Source organism: Hippoglossus hippoglossus, chromosome 9 (genome assembly GCF_009819705.1).
Source record: "Hippoglossus hippoglossus isolate fHipHip1 chromosome 9, fHipHip1.pri, whole genome shotgun sequence".
In the NCBI taxonomy this organism is placed as follows: Eukaryota; Metazoa; Chordata; class Actinopteri; order Pleuronectiformes; family Pleuronectidae; genus Hippoglossus; species Hippoglossus hippoglossus.
Window position 1 is genome coordinate 9956402 of NC_047159.1, and position 16580 is coordinate 9972981.

General features: G+C 43.6%; 1 protein-coding gene across 3 annotated transcripts in view; it reads right to left on the reverse strand.

The window, feature by feature from the left end:
* Positions 1-16580, reverse strand: part of aopep (aminopeptidase O (putative)) — a 70450-nt gene that overhangs the window by 48998 nt on the left and 4872 nt on the right. For all 3 annotated transcript variants that reach the window (XR_004614897.1, XR_004614898.1, XM_034595263.1), the window contains exons 5-7: positions 15998-16211; positions 15414-15538; positions 307-520 (exon numbers count right to left, since the gene is read on the reverse strand). Coding sequence is in view for 1 of the 3 variants with exons in the window: in XM_034595263.1 (XP_034451154.1) it covers positions 307-520; positions 15414-15538; positions 15998-16211 (553 nt within the window). In the remaining 2 variants the exon portion in view is untranslated. The remainder of the gene's footprint in view (positions 1-306; positions 521-15413; positions 15539-15997; positions 16212-16580) is intronic.

Below are 16580 nucleotides of genomic sequence, written 5' to 3' on the forward strand. Positions count from 1 at the left end.
GCAGTCCACCCGCAACAGTAACATTTGGAAGTCTTGGCTCAAAAGATGTGGAAATGGAAGGTTGGAACGTCAACCTGCGTTTCCCCTCGCTGTTGTTGTATGAAGGTGCTGGATCACATTATACAGCAGCACGTCTATATAACGACAGGGGAAAAAGTGAACATGCATATACAAATATCTTAATGTTTCCTGGGGTTGTTTTTCATTGACTGGATTTCTTATGAGAAAACGTTGCTTTCTCATTTAACTGGGCTGTCAAACTAAAGTAGCCTAAAAAAGCTGTCTATGGCAGCAGTTGTACTGTACCTGTTGTGCTTGGGCCCAGATAATGTCCTCGAGGTAAGTGGCAAAGCCCTCGCTGATCCATTCCTCAGTCCAGTCTCTTGCTCCAATCACCAGGCCGAACCAGGAGTGGGCAATCTCATGGCACAGCCTGGACCCACACAGAGACAGGCAGCTCTCTCCAGAACCAGGACTCCCATCAGACAACACACTCTGGGAGAGGAAAATGATATGGGGGCTGCATGAAGAAGACACAGAAAAGGGATAAAGAAGAAGGATTAAGTCAGATATAATTTATATAAGGAATGGGATGATTTGAGAATGAAGATTAGATGACGGCAGAATAAAAGTGTTTTTACGAATCAATGAGATTTAGGCAGTAAGAGACAGACAAGTAAAAACAGAGCACAAAACAAGAGGGAAGTATTGGTTACGAGGAAATAAACACAAAAGTGAGATGAAGACATGCCCTACAGACAGAGGAAATATTCCACACCTAGGATTAAAGAACATTACGCCTGAACATGCCAAGTAAGACGAGCCGACACGCGAGTGCAGCAACGATGCCTGTCTCCATCTTCTACATTACGTTTATGTACGGGCAGCTCAGTCATCAAGCCAAACCAAACTGCTGTTAAAATATAAAAACACATGTTCCGTGGAATCAAATTGTCCAACAATAAGAAAAATAAATTACATAATATTTGTAGTTTTGAGTGGTTTTATGCAACTGCTAATCTCGGCCGTTAATCATGGCAGGGTGACTGTGTAACTCCCACTCCTGGTCTTTCACTTTATGACTTCAGTGCTGTAAATTTTAGTTTTAACAAGGGTTTGGAAAATGTCATGATGTTCTTCAAAGAAAGATTATTAAATACCGGAGAAAGGAACTAAAGGAACATTATAAGTAAGTGTCTAAAATTATTATACATTCCTGACTAATTTATTGGGCAAGTAAGTACATTTGCACAAGGAAATTAAATGTATGGGGTTGTATCATACACTTTTAGATTATGTGCATATGAAGTGTATATAAATGTGGTAACAGATGTTTGCCTCTAGGCTCGCTTGTCTAAACAGATATTATAAAGTACACCATTTAAAAACACAAAAAGCCTTAAAGTGCTTTCAGTGATACCAAAGATAAGATGCTATATCTGTACAGAGAGTTGGAAACAACAATTCAAAAGTCTCATTAAGCCTTTAAGCTAATAAGAACACTTGACAAGCTCTGATTCAACCACAACTGGACAGGAAATGCTTTGCGAATGTGCGCTGGCAAATACTATTTATGTGAATAATAGCTTCTATTAATGTCTATTTTTAAAATGTGATATTGAAAAAGTCTAAAGTAGAACTTTGGGTCTTTTCCTTCAACTTCGCCTTTCTTCTTAATTGAGGTCGTAAAATTTAAGTTTAGAATTTTTTTTTAACTCTACAACATCTGCCAGCAGAGAATACCTAGCACTAGATGAAAAGTTAAGAGAATCACATGTATGATGCATCATCTGGGAACCATGACTGACCGCAGAAGTTAATGGCAATACACAAAATACTTGTTGAGATACTTCAGTCCGGACTGTGTAAGGAACAGACAAACACTGCTATCTGCTAAACCATCTTGTAGTTTCAAAAATGTCCACGTCATTACTGAACACATGGACACGTGGACACAGCACATGTGACTTTTCACCATGAGACAGCACTGTGGTAAAACCCAGGGCCAAATGGGAGCGCTCTGTCAAAGCCAAGGTCACGGCTGAAGACTTTTCTGGAGCATTCTTTACTTTGCTCTTATGTAACAGGCTCTCGGTGCCCTGGGTGGCTTAGGGCCAACTCTGTGTAAGAGGCAAGCTGTTCTTCAACAGGAGAATGGGAGAGGGGTCACAGAGGTGCAAATGAATGGTCTCTCTCTCTCTCTCTCGCTCTCTCCCCTGGCCCATACAACAACACCGGACTGTCTTGAGATCCTGTCACACTCTCTCGAGATCTTAAGTGTCTCAACCACCATTGTCCTTACATTGGAGGGAGGATTTATGGTGAACAGCAGGTCCCTACCGAAAAGGCCCCCCCCCCCCCAAGCAGTCATTCCAACCTTTGACTGCGCCCAATACAGTCAGGTCCATAAATCTGAGGCCACTTAGCTTGTCTCTGACTTTTAAAAGTCTTTATCCCTGTGGTCTCCATGTATGTTACAGTAAGAATCATGCAGTGAAACTACCAAATACAGTGATTCCCCCTAAATAAATACTATGGTCCTTATTTAAACTGCTGACACATAGCAAGTAGAATTACTTCACCTGTTGGATTGACAGTTTACTCCCACAGCTACCATCAGCCCACACATCGGGGCCATTCACGAATTATAGGGAGCTGTAAAATGAGCTGCTCTCATTGAGCCCAGATTAGCATCTTAAAATACCAGATGACATGTAGAGTTATTCTCTGGCCGTGCTATAACCTAATTATGGTGACAAACTAAGTCAATTATAAAGGAAAACAGTGAGTATAGACATAGGTAAGGCCGGGTCTGCCAGACAGTCTATTTTGGAGGAAAAGAAAATTGGATATCTGAGCAACACAACTACTCTTTATTTCCCTGAGGATTGTTCAATCAGATAGGAGGCAGAGCATCGCCCTCTGTTACTCAGGAACATGTCAACATCATACAGTCTGGTCTTATGGGCATCATTTCCGTGACAGTGTTTCAAATTTAATCCCGTGTTTTTCCTGATTACACAAACAAAGGCTCTCACTGGAGCAGAAGATGCTAACATTAGCCTTATGAGTTTTTTCTGTAGCCTAATCTTATTCCCCCCACAATTGGATAAGCTCGCCTTTGTTGTCAGTTCCAGCAGTGCGTTTGTGTGTGTCTGTGTGTGTGAGAGCGTGTGTGGTTGAAACACAAAGACAGCCTTTCAGAGACGGCACTTGCACATGCTCCTCTGAGGGAGGCGGAATCCGTCACTACAGTGACAAATAGTGTCATCCCACCATGGTGGGGATGAATAACAACAGCATCTTTCACATTCACTGATACACTGACTGACATTAGTTGACATCAGGGACTTGTCAGGGATACAGGCATGGGAAGTGTTCCACACACATTCATGCATATGTAGCACCTGCACATGAGTATACAGTACACCTTCATCTCCACTGTAGATGTGAATGTAAGGTCTGCGGTGAGGAGGACTGTTTGTATCTGTATTTGAAATTTAAATAAAAGTTGATAAGGAAATACAGTCTTCATTGCACAATCAGAAAGTCACAGTTCAATCCCATGTCTCCCCCAATTGTGAGTCCAAAGTGTCCTTGGGCAAGATAATAAACCTCAAATTGCCCCAGACGGCTGTGCCAACAGTGTGTGAGTGATTTTTGGTAGAGAAAGTGCTGCACATAGAAGCACTGTATGAATGAATTGTGTGTGACTGGGTGAATGGCAAAAACTGCACTGTAAGCATTTTGAGTGGTCATCAAGAAAGGAAAAGAAATACAGACCGTTCATCATTGAGGTGAAAAGATACATTTGGACGGAACCCATTCATTTTGGTTTCTTATCATTTTCTGATGTTGCACATTATGTGTAATGCTGGGATGTTTGATTTAAACTTGGCCACAACCCTCAAGCCATGTTAATTGATTCATAATGGTTGGCCCTGTGTCATGTTTGTTTTAGATTTCTGTTTGATCTTTAATTGACTGCCTCAGTGGCTGTGCAACAAATTGCACTTCGGATGTAATAAAGATGAACTCTGCTTTCTACTCTTCTCCACACAGACATATTCTTTTATGAATTATATTAAAGAAATGGAATTCAAATTTCTCAAAATTAATTGGATTCCAATTGGATGAATTTTAGTCTCTTGGTTCTTGATTACCTTCATGTTGTGCCTGGAGGCCTCAAGAAAACTATGCATAAACACTTGGACAGACTTCAGGGCAAAGACTACATTTTTACATCAGAAGGCTTACAAAGAGTCCTTTGACTTCACATCCAGAAGGCGATAAACAAAACAAATCACGATGAGAGACTGTCTGCATTTAGAATAACAAACAAAAGACCTTCGGTGACCTTTCTGGTGGGAACACCCCACTGGGTCGTAATCGCACAAAAATGAAAAACTGATTAAAGCCCTCCTGTGCTTTCTCACGCGACAACCTCCCGACACGGACTCACCCGGGGTGACTTGGCCTTGAGTTTCAGAGGTGTGAGCCAGGGCAAATCTTCAATTTGGTGGGACACAGATTGCAATAGTGATTAGCTCCTCCATCTCTCCATCCATTATTCATCCCTCCATCCCTCCATCCATTGTTCATGGCTGTAGGCCATTTTTTCCCCAGTGGGACACTTCCATGCATAATGCAGCAGGAGCCCTATCATAGTCCTGTAATTGACATCCCCAGCCCAGCTCAGCTCATAGCCGAGACACCAGTAAAACAGCCCCACGAGACAGAGGGATGAGGAAAAAGATGATGGGAGCTGAGTGAGTGTGTACTGTAAGCGTAAATGAGAGAGTGAGAGCGAGAAGCTAATTAAAGCTGGAGATAAAATTCAACAACACAGAGAGACAGATTGGAGAAAATATAAGAACAGAGAGAAAAGGGAACTTTAATCAGTAAATGAAAGATTATGTGACAGCTATGTATGGAAGGAGAGAGAGAGAGAGAAAGACACAAGAGAAGAGAAAGACAGACAACATCCTCTTGTCTGTCATTGTGTGTGATGAGTTTTGCTCTTTCCCCGAGTGCAGTGTCAATTCCCTGGTGCGTGAAAGGTTGAACTGCTGAACCATTATGACACAAGATGCTGTTACAGCAGCATTTTTACACGTTTTACACATTACTGCATACCAGCACAGAGACATGTGGACTTACACTTTTAAGACACAATGACAGACAGGTAGGGAGATGGACAAAAGCCACGTGAAAAACACGCAAAGAACAATTCTTCTCTTCTTTTCTATTCAAGTAAAGGGTGGAGGTCCAGCCTTTCTGATGTCAGCTTACGGGAAGAAGCTTTGTCTCCCTTCCCTCCCTCTCGAACAGAGTCTGTGGGCTATTTTAGACACAGGAGCCTATTTGACCAAACTCCTACCACCCTTCGTTCTTTTTTAACAAGTCTGACTTCAAATGTCTGGCATTCCAGGCTGGCTGCAGATCAGCGCCCTGCTCCCAGACGGGGGCCCCACAGGGCCAGGCCAAATGCCACTCCATGTAGGGCCTGATCACATGAGCGAGGGCCAGGCCGGGGCCCCCAGAGAGCCGCCCCACCCACATACACGGGATCGCATCAGAGCCCGAAAATAAATAGCAGAAACGATATCAGAGGTCATCAGGAACAGGGAGGGAACTGTGCTGCTCCGGTCAGGAGAGAATGAGGCTTTGTAGTGCCGACACATGAGAGTGATGTGATGTCTTTCAAAGTTAGACTGTTGTTTTCTAGGTGCTGTTGAATTCTTACACCTAAAAAACATTCATGCTTTTATATGTGTCTAGCGCATGGGATCCATGTGGGTCATAACCTGATGAGATCAAAAATTCTCGTCTGCATACACAAAGATATACATGAAAACGCATGTATAAGGTGCAGTAATAACATAGTACCAACATAAACCAGCAGAAAGTCTCTCTCTCTCACACACACACACACACACACACACACACACACACACACACACACACACACACACACACACACACACACACACAGTATCAGCTGGGAAGTGATAACAGATGTCTTATCCATCCTCTCCTGACAGTACAACAATCCACAGAGCAGTTTATTCCTTGTTTAGTACTGAGTCCAAAAAGTGATGTCATGCCAGAGGAATGTTCTTGAGTGTGTGTGTGTGTGTGTGTGTGTGTGTGTGTGTGTGTGTGTGTGTGTGGGATGCTGGAGCAAAGACTTAAACAGCATGGACACTTATTTGTCTGTAATAGTGAGCTCTCTTTCTGCGGTTGAATGCTGGTATGCTGCTGATATATACTGAAGAAAAACAGCAAGAAATATCTCTAAATGACACCACGGGAAAAACATCCACACCTGAACGACTAATGGATGGCAACACACACATGCAGGTAGGTACACATGTCAAGACAAAATATCACAATGTCTCAGTTTGTCTAAGTTTCACAGTGCTATACTGTCTTAACACAGTACTATTTAATAGGATCACAACAAAGGGCCGATGCTGTATTTTAATGAGCAGTAAAGAATCACAGCAGGAGTTCATCTGTCAATCAGCCAATGGGAGGTGTCAACGTGACGTTCGTGTGATATAACCCACATTCCTGTACTATTGTACCTATTTACACGCACATCCCATCAGTCACTACACTGCACTCAGAGCCTTCTTCTTGACTTCTGCTACAGCCTCAGTGGGAGAGACGAGGAAAATCCATTTCACAGGATGATCATTTAAGATGTTTTCTTGCCTGCAGGATAATAAGTAGACTATTTTTCTCTCTCTCTTATGTAACGTGAGAGAACGAGACAAAGAGATGGAAAGTGAGACCGCTCACTACTGCGGGGCAATGTGAAAAGTGTTTGACAGAATGGAAAAGATGGATGGAGGCGAGATCGATGTGAAATTAGCCACCGAGCGGAGCTGTCTTCTCCACAGAGGTTTCAGACACAACCCCAGCAGTTGATGGATGTGAATGTGGGTTAGAGGTGTTTGATGTGAATGCATCTGCAGCAACCAACTTACACAACACCACAACAGACAAACACAAGAAAGAATGTACAAGGTGATTATCACTTTGACAAGTGCTCTAACAAGGTATGAGAACGATCGACAAGAGGAGGAGCTGCAGTACAAACAAGGTGACAAGTACCGCACTATATTTTTGTTATTGTCAAAGAAATAAATGAAAAGTCCTACATCAAAAATGTGTGTGTGTGCGTGTGTGCGTGGGGGGGAGCTTTTTGTTACAAGGTGAACCACTGCACTCTCGCATTCCCCTACCGTCAAATAAGTCTTTGAAATAGGTCACAATATATACTTTTCATTTTATATTCTCCTGAACAGCACTGTCATTCTCATCAACATGTTGCTCAAAGAGGGCTAAACATTGATGTATTTGAATGGTTTCTGGACATGGTTTCTCTGTGGCACAGAGGCTTTAGCAACACAGACAACAATCATTCATCGCCTTTTGGTCTTTTCATGGGATTTGCTGGAAACTATAGAATATTACCAGCCTTATCCTTTAAGACGGCTTATATAATGGAAGATGCATGCTGAAAACTAAATGCAGTTAAGGGGGAACACCAAAGTGTGGGGCATGTGCGCGTCATGTCATGGCAATCCATCCAATAGTTGCTTTCACTCAAAGCCACAAATGTAAACATCATGCTGGCAGAATAGGGGATCACAAACGGGATTTATTATATGGGAACCATGCCTGCAAAACTTTGTGCCAACCCATCTCACATATGTTGAGATATTTCACAGGATAAATAAGATAAACTTTGGCCTGCTCGTGGGCTACCGAAAAAAATCACGAGATGAGTAAATTCAGTAGGATTCACCACCAATTTGGTGGATTGACCAATCAGCAAACAGACTCCACGAGAGCCACATCACAAGCACGATTAAAAACAGCCTCTTGTGGGAGCAACTGGTCGAAACCAGCTCGGAGCACGGCTCTCTCACCCCGAGGCAAAAATCAAACACTGACATCGGAAGCATTACCAAAAAAGCATTTCACAGCACTTTGTTTCAAATGTCTCATTTTGGCCGGTTCAGCACAGCGGTCCCACGGAGATTAATTCGTCTGGCTTTGCACAGAGAAATGAAATTACCCCCTAGCCTCTAGGCTGCAATACCACACACACACACACACACACATGCACACACACACATGCCCCAGGATGCACACCAACAGAAGCAACAGCAGTAGTGTCCCCTACAGCGTGCAATGGACCAATCCATCTCTCCACTGAATGGGTCCTATGGACTCATCCATTAGTTAGTAGAATGGGTTGCACAGTGACAGGCCTGTTTTACCACAGCCTCTAATCCAGAGTTATGGCACAGTGCGTCTGTGTTACTGTTAAATGTAGTACTATATGCCAACTGTTGCTAGCAGGTTCACATCTGAGAGCACTTCACAGTGGCACACCATCACTCACCAACCACTGATTATTATGTAGCATATATGGCACCTGGGACCACACAGCAAATACAACAGTGGTTATAAATTTGACCGATGCTGCAAATACATCCTAACAACTGGTGGTTAATATAGAATTGAAAAAACATCATGCATGAATTGCTTTCGGATTATTCCTGTAGATAAAATCATTGCATGTCTACAGCTAAATATATAACCCTGTCATCTTGTAAAGCAGTGGAAGAGTTAATAGATGGCTGCTTCATTCGTGAACTACTGTGGAGCAGGTAAACCTATACTGCAGATAGAGCGGGAAAGCTGAGAGGCCCCAGATAACTAGGAATGTCCCTGCAACAACAAAACACTTGCTAAACTTGACCCTGCTATCTTCATTAAGAGCACAGAGAAAGGTCTGACCAAGAAAAAAGAGACAAGGAAGCCAGAAAAAGATGGATAGCAGCAGCCGGTGCTTGTGGGGGTTCCCGTGGGGTGTCCCGTGTCTGCTCACAGATGGCGAGCAAAGGAACGAGAAGGGGAAACTGTGGAGAAAAATAAATAAAGCTCACCTTAAAAAATCGTAACTACTTGCAATCACTCTCACTGTCCCCATGACACTCCCTCTCCCTCTATCCAGGTGCAGGCATGCAGAGCTGTCCTTTCAACCCGCCAGGCTCTTTTGTGTGGCCACAGAAGAGAGGCAGATCCACTCAAGGTGGTAAGAAAGAAACACCTCATCCTTGACTATTTGATTAACAGCTGTCTCCTGTGCCTAAAAAAAAAGGATCTGTCCCCCCCCACATCCCGGCCTCCTCTCCCCACAGTCCCTCTAACCGCCTCCTGAAAGAGCAGAGTCTGTGTCGCACACTTCTAGGGTTACTCCGCAAGATCAAACTGGAGAGGAGAGCAGAAAGGCAAGAAATCCACTGAGACATCAGAAGGAAGCGGGGAGGACAAGCAGTGGGAGGACGGGGAGGAAAGAAATGGAGAAAGGAGGAACAGGGAAGAAGGGAGAGGCACAGGTCAACAAGGAGGCAGGAGGTGCAATTCAGCAAGGGTGCAAAGTGATGGGGACTCATGGCCAATGAGGCGAGAGGCCGACGCTGGAAACTGGGGCATTTTAAGATTATCTTCTAATCTTTTTAATTGGCCATTTGTTGTCTACTGTTATATTTCATTTACTTACAATATATGATACTAACAAGCAGTAATGCCTCCTTTTAAAAGTTAATGATCTCCCAGTTTTATCTTTTAAATGCTGATGTTTTTGAAGGAGGCGTCACTTTATCGCTGACCACTTTTTCAAAGTTTTCCAATTTATTTTCCTTGATTTAGTTTCCACTCATTTTGGTGCACCATTAAAATCAACTTGCAGAAATTTAGAACTTATAATTTATTACTGTGAACATCTCATTGCAAATTAATGTTATGAATGCGTGGTTGGGAGCTGAGACGCAATGAAATTCATGCGCTTCCTTGTCTTGAAAGTTGTAACAATTGAAAAACAGAGACACTGTGAAGACTTTGGTGAGAAATTGGTTGTTTCTTGCTTTCATAAAGCTGCTGCAAGGAAGCAAATCTGAAATAAATATTCTTCCTTGCAGCTGTATTACCAAGTAATGAAACACAAATTCTACCCTACTGAAGTTAATGAAACCCAGTGTCTCCTTAGAAGGAAGCAAATCAATCTAAAAACCTGCAGAGTGCTTTAGGAAATGGTCCACAGTAATGTGGAGAGTGTGTGATTTCTACTTAATGGTTTAAAACATGCAAAACCACTGGTCTGGTCCTATAAAAAGAGCTTAGCTGGTTAGGTTAAAGAGCCCCAGGGCAGCGGGGGATTATCCTGCAGGGTAGCAACTCCCCCCCGGCACCACAGCTCGCCACTTCCTCCCAACAGGGACCAATGGCCAATGCAACTTCCTGCTAGCCCATAAACAAACAATGCAGTCAACTGAAGTCAGGCTGAAAATCCTCCAGTGCCACTTAGAGAGGTCAAGAGGTATACACCAGTCATATTTTTTTCCTTGTGCCAGTGACGTCTAGTTTGGCTGTACTGCAAGTGGAACTGCAAATAACTACAAATAAAAAAAATTCTTTCCATTTCTTGTGCGACGACAGCAGCGTAAAAGTAATGAAAACTAAATGAGAGATGTAATATCTTGGAAAACGATGTGAAGTTGGAGGAGTATGAAAAACTTTTTTTCCAATAAACATGTTTTCAAGATGCCAAGTTGGGCAATGTGTTGGTGTTATTCCGCTTGAATAAAACAGCGCTAATCACGAGAGCTGGCGATAAAAGTGCAATGAGACGTGCTGAGGGATATTTTCTACGTCTGTGTTTGTGGGTTTTATCAGAACCCGCCATCAAGTGGTGTGGGGCGGCACTCCCTTCCCGTCCCCAAAAAACCCCAACGGCAATAACAAATAATTGCACGTTGAACTGGCTCAATTGACTTAAAAGTAACCAAAATGTGAAAAACATGGAGCCTTAAACACTCACCACCTGAGGAAAAAAGTGCACAACAGGCAATGACAAATGATCTGTGCAGCATTCCTCTGACGTCACCCCATTGCACTAAACACACATCCTTACACCATTATTTGAACAATACAAGCATTCATACGAAAACAAGCACAGGAATCTGCCTGTCTACAGAGAAGCAGAACAAAGCCCACATCACCCACACGACTAAAAGGCCTGTTTCAACACTTGTGTCATTTCTCAAGTAATGCGCAGGGAAAACACCGCTCTCTCTCTCTCTCTCTCCCTCTATCTCTCTGGGCCGACAGACATGTCTTCATTTGGCCATGCGGCAAACACGCCGATCTCTGATAAAGTTCAGCCGAGGCTTCGGGACCCCGTAGCCCTCAGCTTCAAAGAGCGCAAGGAAATGCCGTGCCCTTCCTGTCACTCCCAGTCGGAACCAAATGACGTGGTTGAGATGCGATTGAGAGATGGCGCATCCAAATTAAAACAATTAAAAGCATAGTGTGAGCTAAGGCAGAAAAAAACAAAAAGGTACACACACACACACACACACACACGCACACGCACACACACACACACACGCACGTTCGGTAGATAGTGAGCGATCCAACCGTGACAACTCGGAGCAGATTCATCCGTATTTGCGGCTTCATTCCCATGTCCATCAATCCCTCGGGACAATGAGCTTTTTTTATACTAACTGGAAACCTTGTAACTTGAAGGGATTCCCCTCTGTGCTCACTGATTCCAAATCTTTCACACACTCGCTTCCTCCGCATCCCGGCGTGACGTCAAACCGTCATCCATACTCCTCTATCAATGTTTAACCATATTGTATTTTTCTTCCTCTGCCTTATCGGCTCCTCCGAGTCTTAAAAGTTTTACTAATAGCAGAGGGAGAGGTTCACGCAGCAGTGCTTCTACATTCCACTCTCTGAGCTGGGTTTGTCAGAGGAGCGGAGTGAATGACAATAAGAAAATGCACAGACAGACATATAAAGAGGATATTTGCAGGATAATATGCATCTGTTGACAACTTGAACGGCTTAAGAATTCTTGGAGCCAAAGCAGAAGAGGATTATGTTGAAGTATAACAGATTGATGCTCTTGTTGTTCCATAAAATAAACAAATTTTGGTGATGTAAAATCCTACGAATTGCTGACTGGCTTCATGCCCTGGAAGCTACATTTGCGTAAAGCCTTGTACCCTTTGAGTCGGTGCATGTGGCAGAAAGCCTCGCGGGTGCAATGTACGCGGCACAGGCCTTGAATGCAGACCTGCCCTTACTTGACTTCTTAATCTTCGTTTTCCTGCCCTCCCTTCTCCGTATCTCGGTGTAAAAACTTCACGGTGCTGTGATTCCTCCCCTCGCTTTGCCTCGGCCCTCCCTTCTCTGTATCACACTACAACAGTTCCATGTCCCCTCGCTGCCGCTCCTTGGCCTATAGCCCCTTTGCTCCTGCTGTTTCCACTGGGGCACTGCACAAAAAACTTTGCTTGGCTTGGTCCCAATAACTGGGGCCCACATACCTCCCAATCCCTAGATTAAATAGCGCCAGTCTCTGAAGTTCTTCCAGAGGCTAATGGCTTTTGTTGCTGGGAATAATCCACACATCCTCTCCCACATCCTGGGGGTCCGCTGACCTATCATGAACCCCGCTTTTACCCTCTTCATTTCTCTCTCATCTCCATCTCAATCTAGGCCTCCATTTCGGAGACCTCCCTGACTTCCTTATGTCGCAACCCTGCGGTTAAGTGCAAAGGCGTGCAAGACATGGAGGGGAGGATGCAAGGAGTCGACACTGGGTTGAGAACCATGCAGAGTTTTATAGGGAGTCAGTGCAGGTGCTGTCTGAAGCCTAATGAAGGCCCTAAATCTCCTCTTGGTCGTCTTCAGCTAACTGGAGTGTAAGCAGCCGGGGCGAAAGCGATCAGTGCCTGGGAGTGCCTGCCCGTGTAAGCATTTAATGTGTGTTCTGAATAAATACAGCAGGGAGACTGATTTTCACAAGATGGGGGAAAGACTTGAGTGAATCAAAGAGCAACCATTTAAAATAAATTATGCAAAGTTGTGAACTAGATCCCGACTGTAACTATCTTGTCTTCCCCAATGCTTCAAAACCCTTTCTGATTGAGAACAGTCTTGGATGCAATGTCAGAATATTACACAGAATACATATTCAGGCATGAGCTCATATCCTGTCTGGGGGGGCTTTTCTCCAGGAAGGCCATCGGGGGAGAGGAGGAAGACAGACTGAGACTGCAGAGCTACGTTCACCGACCACCCTAATCATTTCACTTCATCAACACAATCTTTAAAAAGGCCAGACATTTATGGTCCATATTTTTCTTCAATTTCCAATTTGAACCTCATTCATATGGCCACCAGCTGGATTTCAATCATATCTCCAGGCGAAGCATACGCCAGCTGAGAGACATACACTGCAGAGAGAATATAAAACTTGATTTCCAGAGGCACTATCGCCATTGAAGAATGCTGGAGGCCAGACTGAAGAGTGATCGGTCATACGGCGAGGTGGAGAGGACAGAGGAAGGACGGCAAACACAAGGGGGCTCGAGGATTGAAGGATATTATGAGGGTGAAAGAGTGGTAAGATGAGGAGAAGAATAAGAGACGTGAAGAAGAAGAAGTGACAGAAGCAGAAAATGGCTGATTTTCAGGATGAAAAGACGACAGAAAGCATGGGATAGTAAGGTAATAAAAGAGGCAACATATGGAAACAGAGTAGAGGGAAATACGTTAAAGAGGAGGACATGTGTGGGTGAAGAACACAAATAAATAAATAGAGGAGAATTATCTGGAGTGCCTAGTACAGTAAATCTGTCATCCTGTGGCTTCGTGCCCACTAATCAGTACCCAGACCACCACTGCAACTGCACACAAACATGCATACATAAATACACACAGGTCTAGTGTTTAGCAGAGAGCCTGCAGACCACCTGAAACCTCTGGAAAGCTGCGACACAGCAGACTATTGACTCACTCGCTGAGTCAATGAAGCTGGGCCCGGAGAGTATAGGTTAGCCACCTCTCTCTCCAAGAGGGTCAGGGTTTTTGGGGTTAGGGATTAGGGGTCTTTTAAGGGTAGGAAAAGTGAATTAATGAAGACGGAATAACAGCGTTATGTTTTGGAGGAAGAGATGGAGAAATTCAAATACAGTGTAAACATGACTGGGAGTGCAAACTTAATGGCAAAAATAAAAATATGTGTCAACAGGTTAAGAGATGTGGTGGGAGTGAAATGTTGGGAGAGGATGAGAGAGGAGAGCTGTTTGGGATGGAAGAAGGGATGGAATGGAATAAGGGAAGCTGTGAAGGATGAAAGAAGAGGTGGTGAGTTTTGGAAGCGGGGTGAGGGAAGTGGTGAAGAAAAAAGTGGAGGGTTAATGATGGGACAATGAAAGAAGACAGGGACGGCATATGGAAAAAGGGTTTGAATTGAGATCTGGTGAGCACGCTAAAGATTCCTTTGTCCGCCAACTTTTATGCATTTACATTTTGCAGCCTGAGCACTTAAATGGTACTTTTCTTGTTGAAAAAAAGTGGCAGCATCACAACCTTTTTACGAGCACCGTGGTTAGTCCGACCGTAAGTCCCCACAGGCCGGTGTTGAAAGCCGGTTACGTTGGGTGGAAAAGCAGAGTTGACAAGTGATAGAGTTGATTGATTGAGTTTAGAGGGGAGTTATAGTTGGACTCTTTAATTCAGTGAAGAATTCCAACGTGAAAGATCTCAACAAAGAGGATTGAGACAGAGTGAGGGGGTTTTGAAATGTGAAGCATGTCATTAATCACTCAAGCCAGAAACATTTTACTTTATAAAAAAAACAAACTAACCCAGAAGCAGCAGGAGAGAGAATGAAAAAATAACAATGTGCCGCCTTAAGCTCTGATGTTCTGTTGCGCAATAACCTGTCAATACTTGTATGCATTGTCCTACTTTAAATTACTGCAGAAGACAGAAGAAAACACTTGTTTTACGACTGGAGAATTTCAAACCTGCTGTATTCAATATTTTAAATGAGCAGTGGAGCAGTTTGACTATAGCTGCTTTCAGACGTGCACCCAGAAAAGAATTCTCAGTAAGAAGAAGAGGAGCCATACACGTAGAAGACGCAGATGAAGATGTCAACTTGGAAAGACACGATTCAAAAGCGTTTGGTGATTTGGGCCGGTGCCAGTGTCTTTCAACAGGAGGAAATTGTTTTTGCTAACTGTTCTTTTTAAGTAGTAAAACAATCTTTTAAAAGGTAATAATATAACAGTGGTTTCTATACGGCTTGTTTCTGCTGCTTTTGCAGATTTAAAATCTGAATTGTAACTATTTACTGTTGATTCTTCCCTAATATGCAAAAAACATGAAGTTATGAACTTAACATTAATTTTATACAGTTGAGCTTGTTTACTACTACAGTTCTTAGTCTCTCCAATGTCCCTTTCCTTCTCTCTTTCCAGAATAGTGACCAATCTGTACCTTCCACCATTCTACCAAAGATGTACCTGGCCATGCCCAGACTGGAGAACCCTGCTGGAACAATGAGAACGTCAAGGCGGGGAAAGGGATGGACCCCCAGGACGGCATGGGCTGCAGCCAAGCATCGAGGCAACAGCTGAAGGACTCCCATCTACAAAAGGAAAAGATTAAGTTTCACAGAACAGCAGAAGAGGTTTTACTTGAATCAGATGTGTGTATGGGTAAGATGTACAATAGTTGGAGAGTTTATGTATCTGCTGAGAGTTTGTGTATTTGCTGCATGTCTATGATGATCTATGGTCCAGATCAATTCAGAGTCAACTGCACTTTCTGTTTTTACGCTACAATGTTTCGCCACTCATCTCTGAGGCCTCATAAAATCCAAATTAACTAAATGTGCAGAGGCGTTTGACGTCATATTATCAATGTTATTCCAGTTAGAATTTCACATGTAGGGTTTGAGGAGTGTGTGAAGTGGCTCTCGTGATAATTCTCATCATGCTGACAAGAGATGATGGTGACACAAACATCAGCTGGTGCCACCTTTCTCCTCTAATCGTAGAAAATATAATTAGCTCAGGTCTCAGTGGTTCTTCTGTTAAAACTCCACCTGGGCCTGCTGCAGCAAGCCGACGGGGCCAAACACACGGTATGGAATCACCCGCTGGGACCAAGCCGACCGCTCGGCAAATCGGCAAGGGTAGTCACCATGGGAACAAGAGACGCCGTCATCCACCATGCCTGAATAATCAGTTACAGAGAGCGCCTGGTCCTCAAGGGGAGCGTAAGAGAATGTTGAGTCTGAGCAGGTGGTCCGGTCTCCACTGTAGCAGATTAAAACGGGGAAGAAAAGTTTAATCCAAGGTTAATAACAATGATTTAATGAATTTTCTCACTGAAAGAAATACAGTTCTGGGGCTGGTGAACCAAAAGTGGCACAACCCGTCTCTCTGTGCTAAGCACGGAAAGGAAAGCAATGGAAATATGAAATATATATACGTCACAAAGGCAAACCACAGTGATCCCAAAAATATCTATGTGTTGACATGTAGCCTCATTCGCTCTTAAATGCAATATCCAGCACTGACTCTGTCCTCAGCGTCGGAGTCGTTCCAAAGGTTTCTAGCGACGTCCAACTTTCCTTCCAGCCATTCAATGAAAATAAAGGCCTCCCTTGTAGTGGGAGATTACTG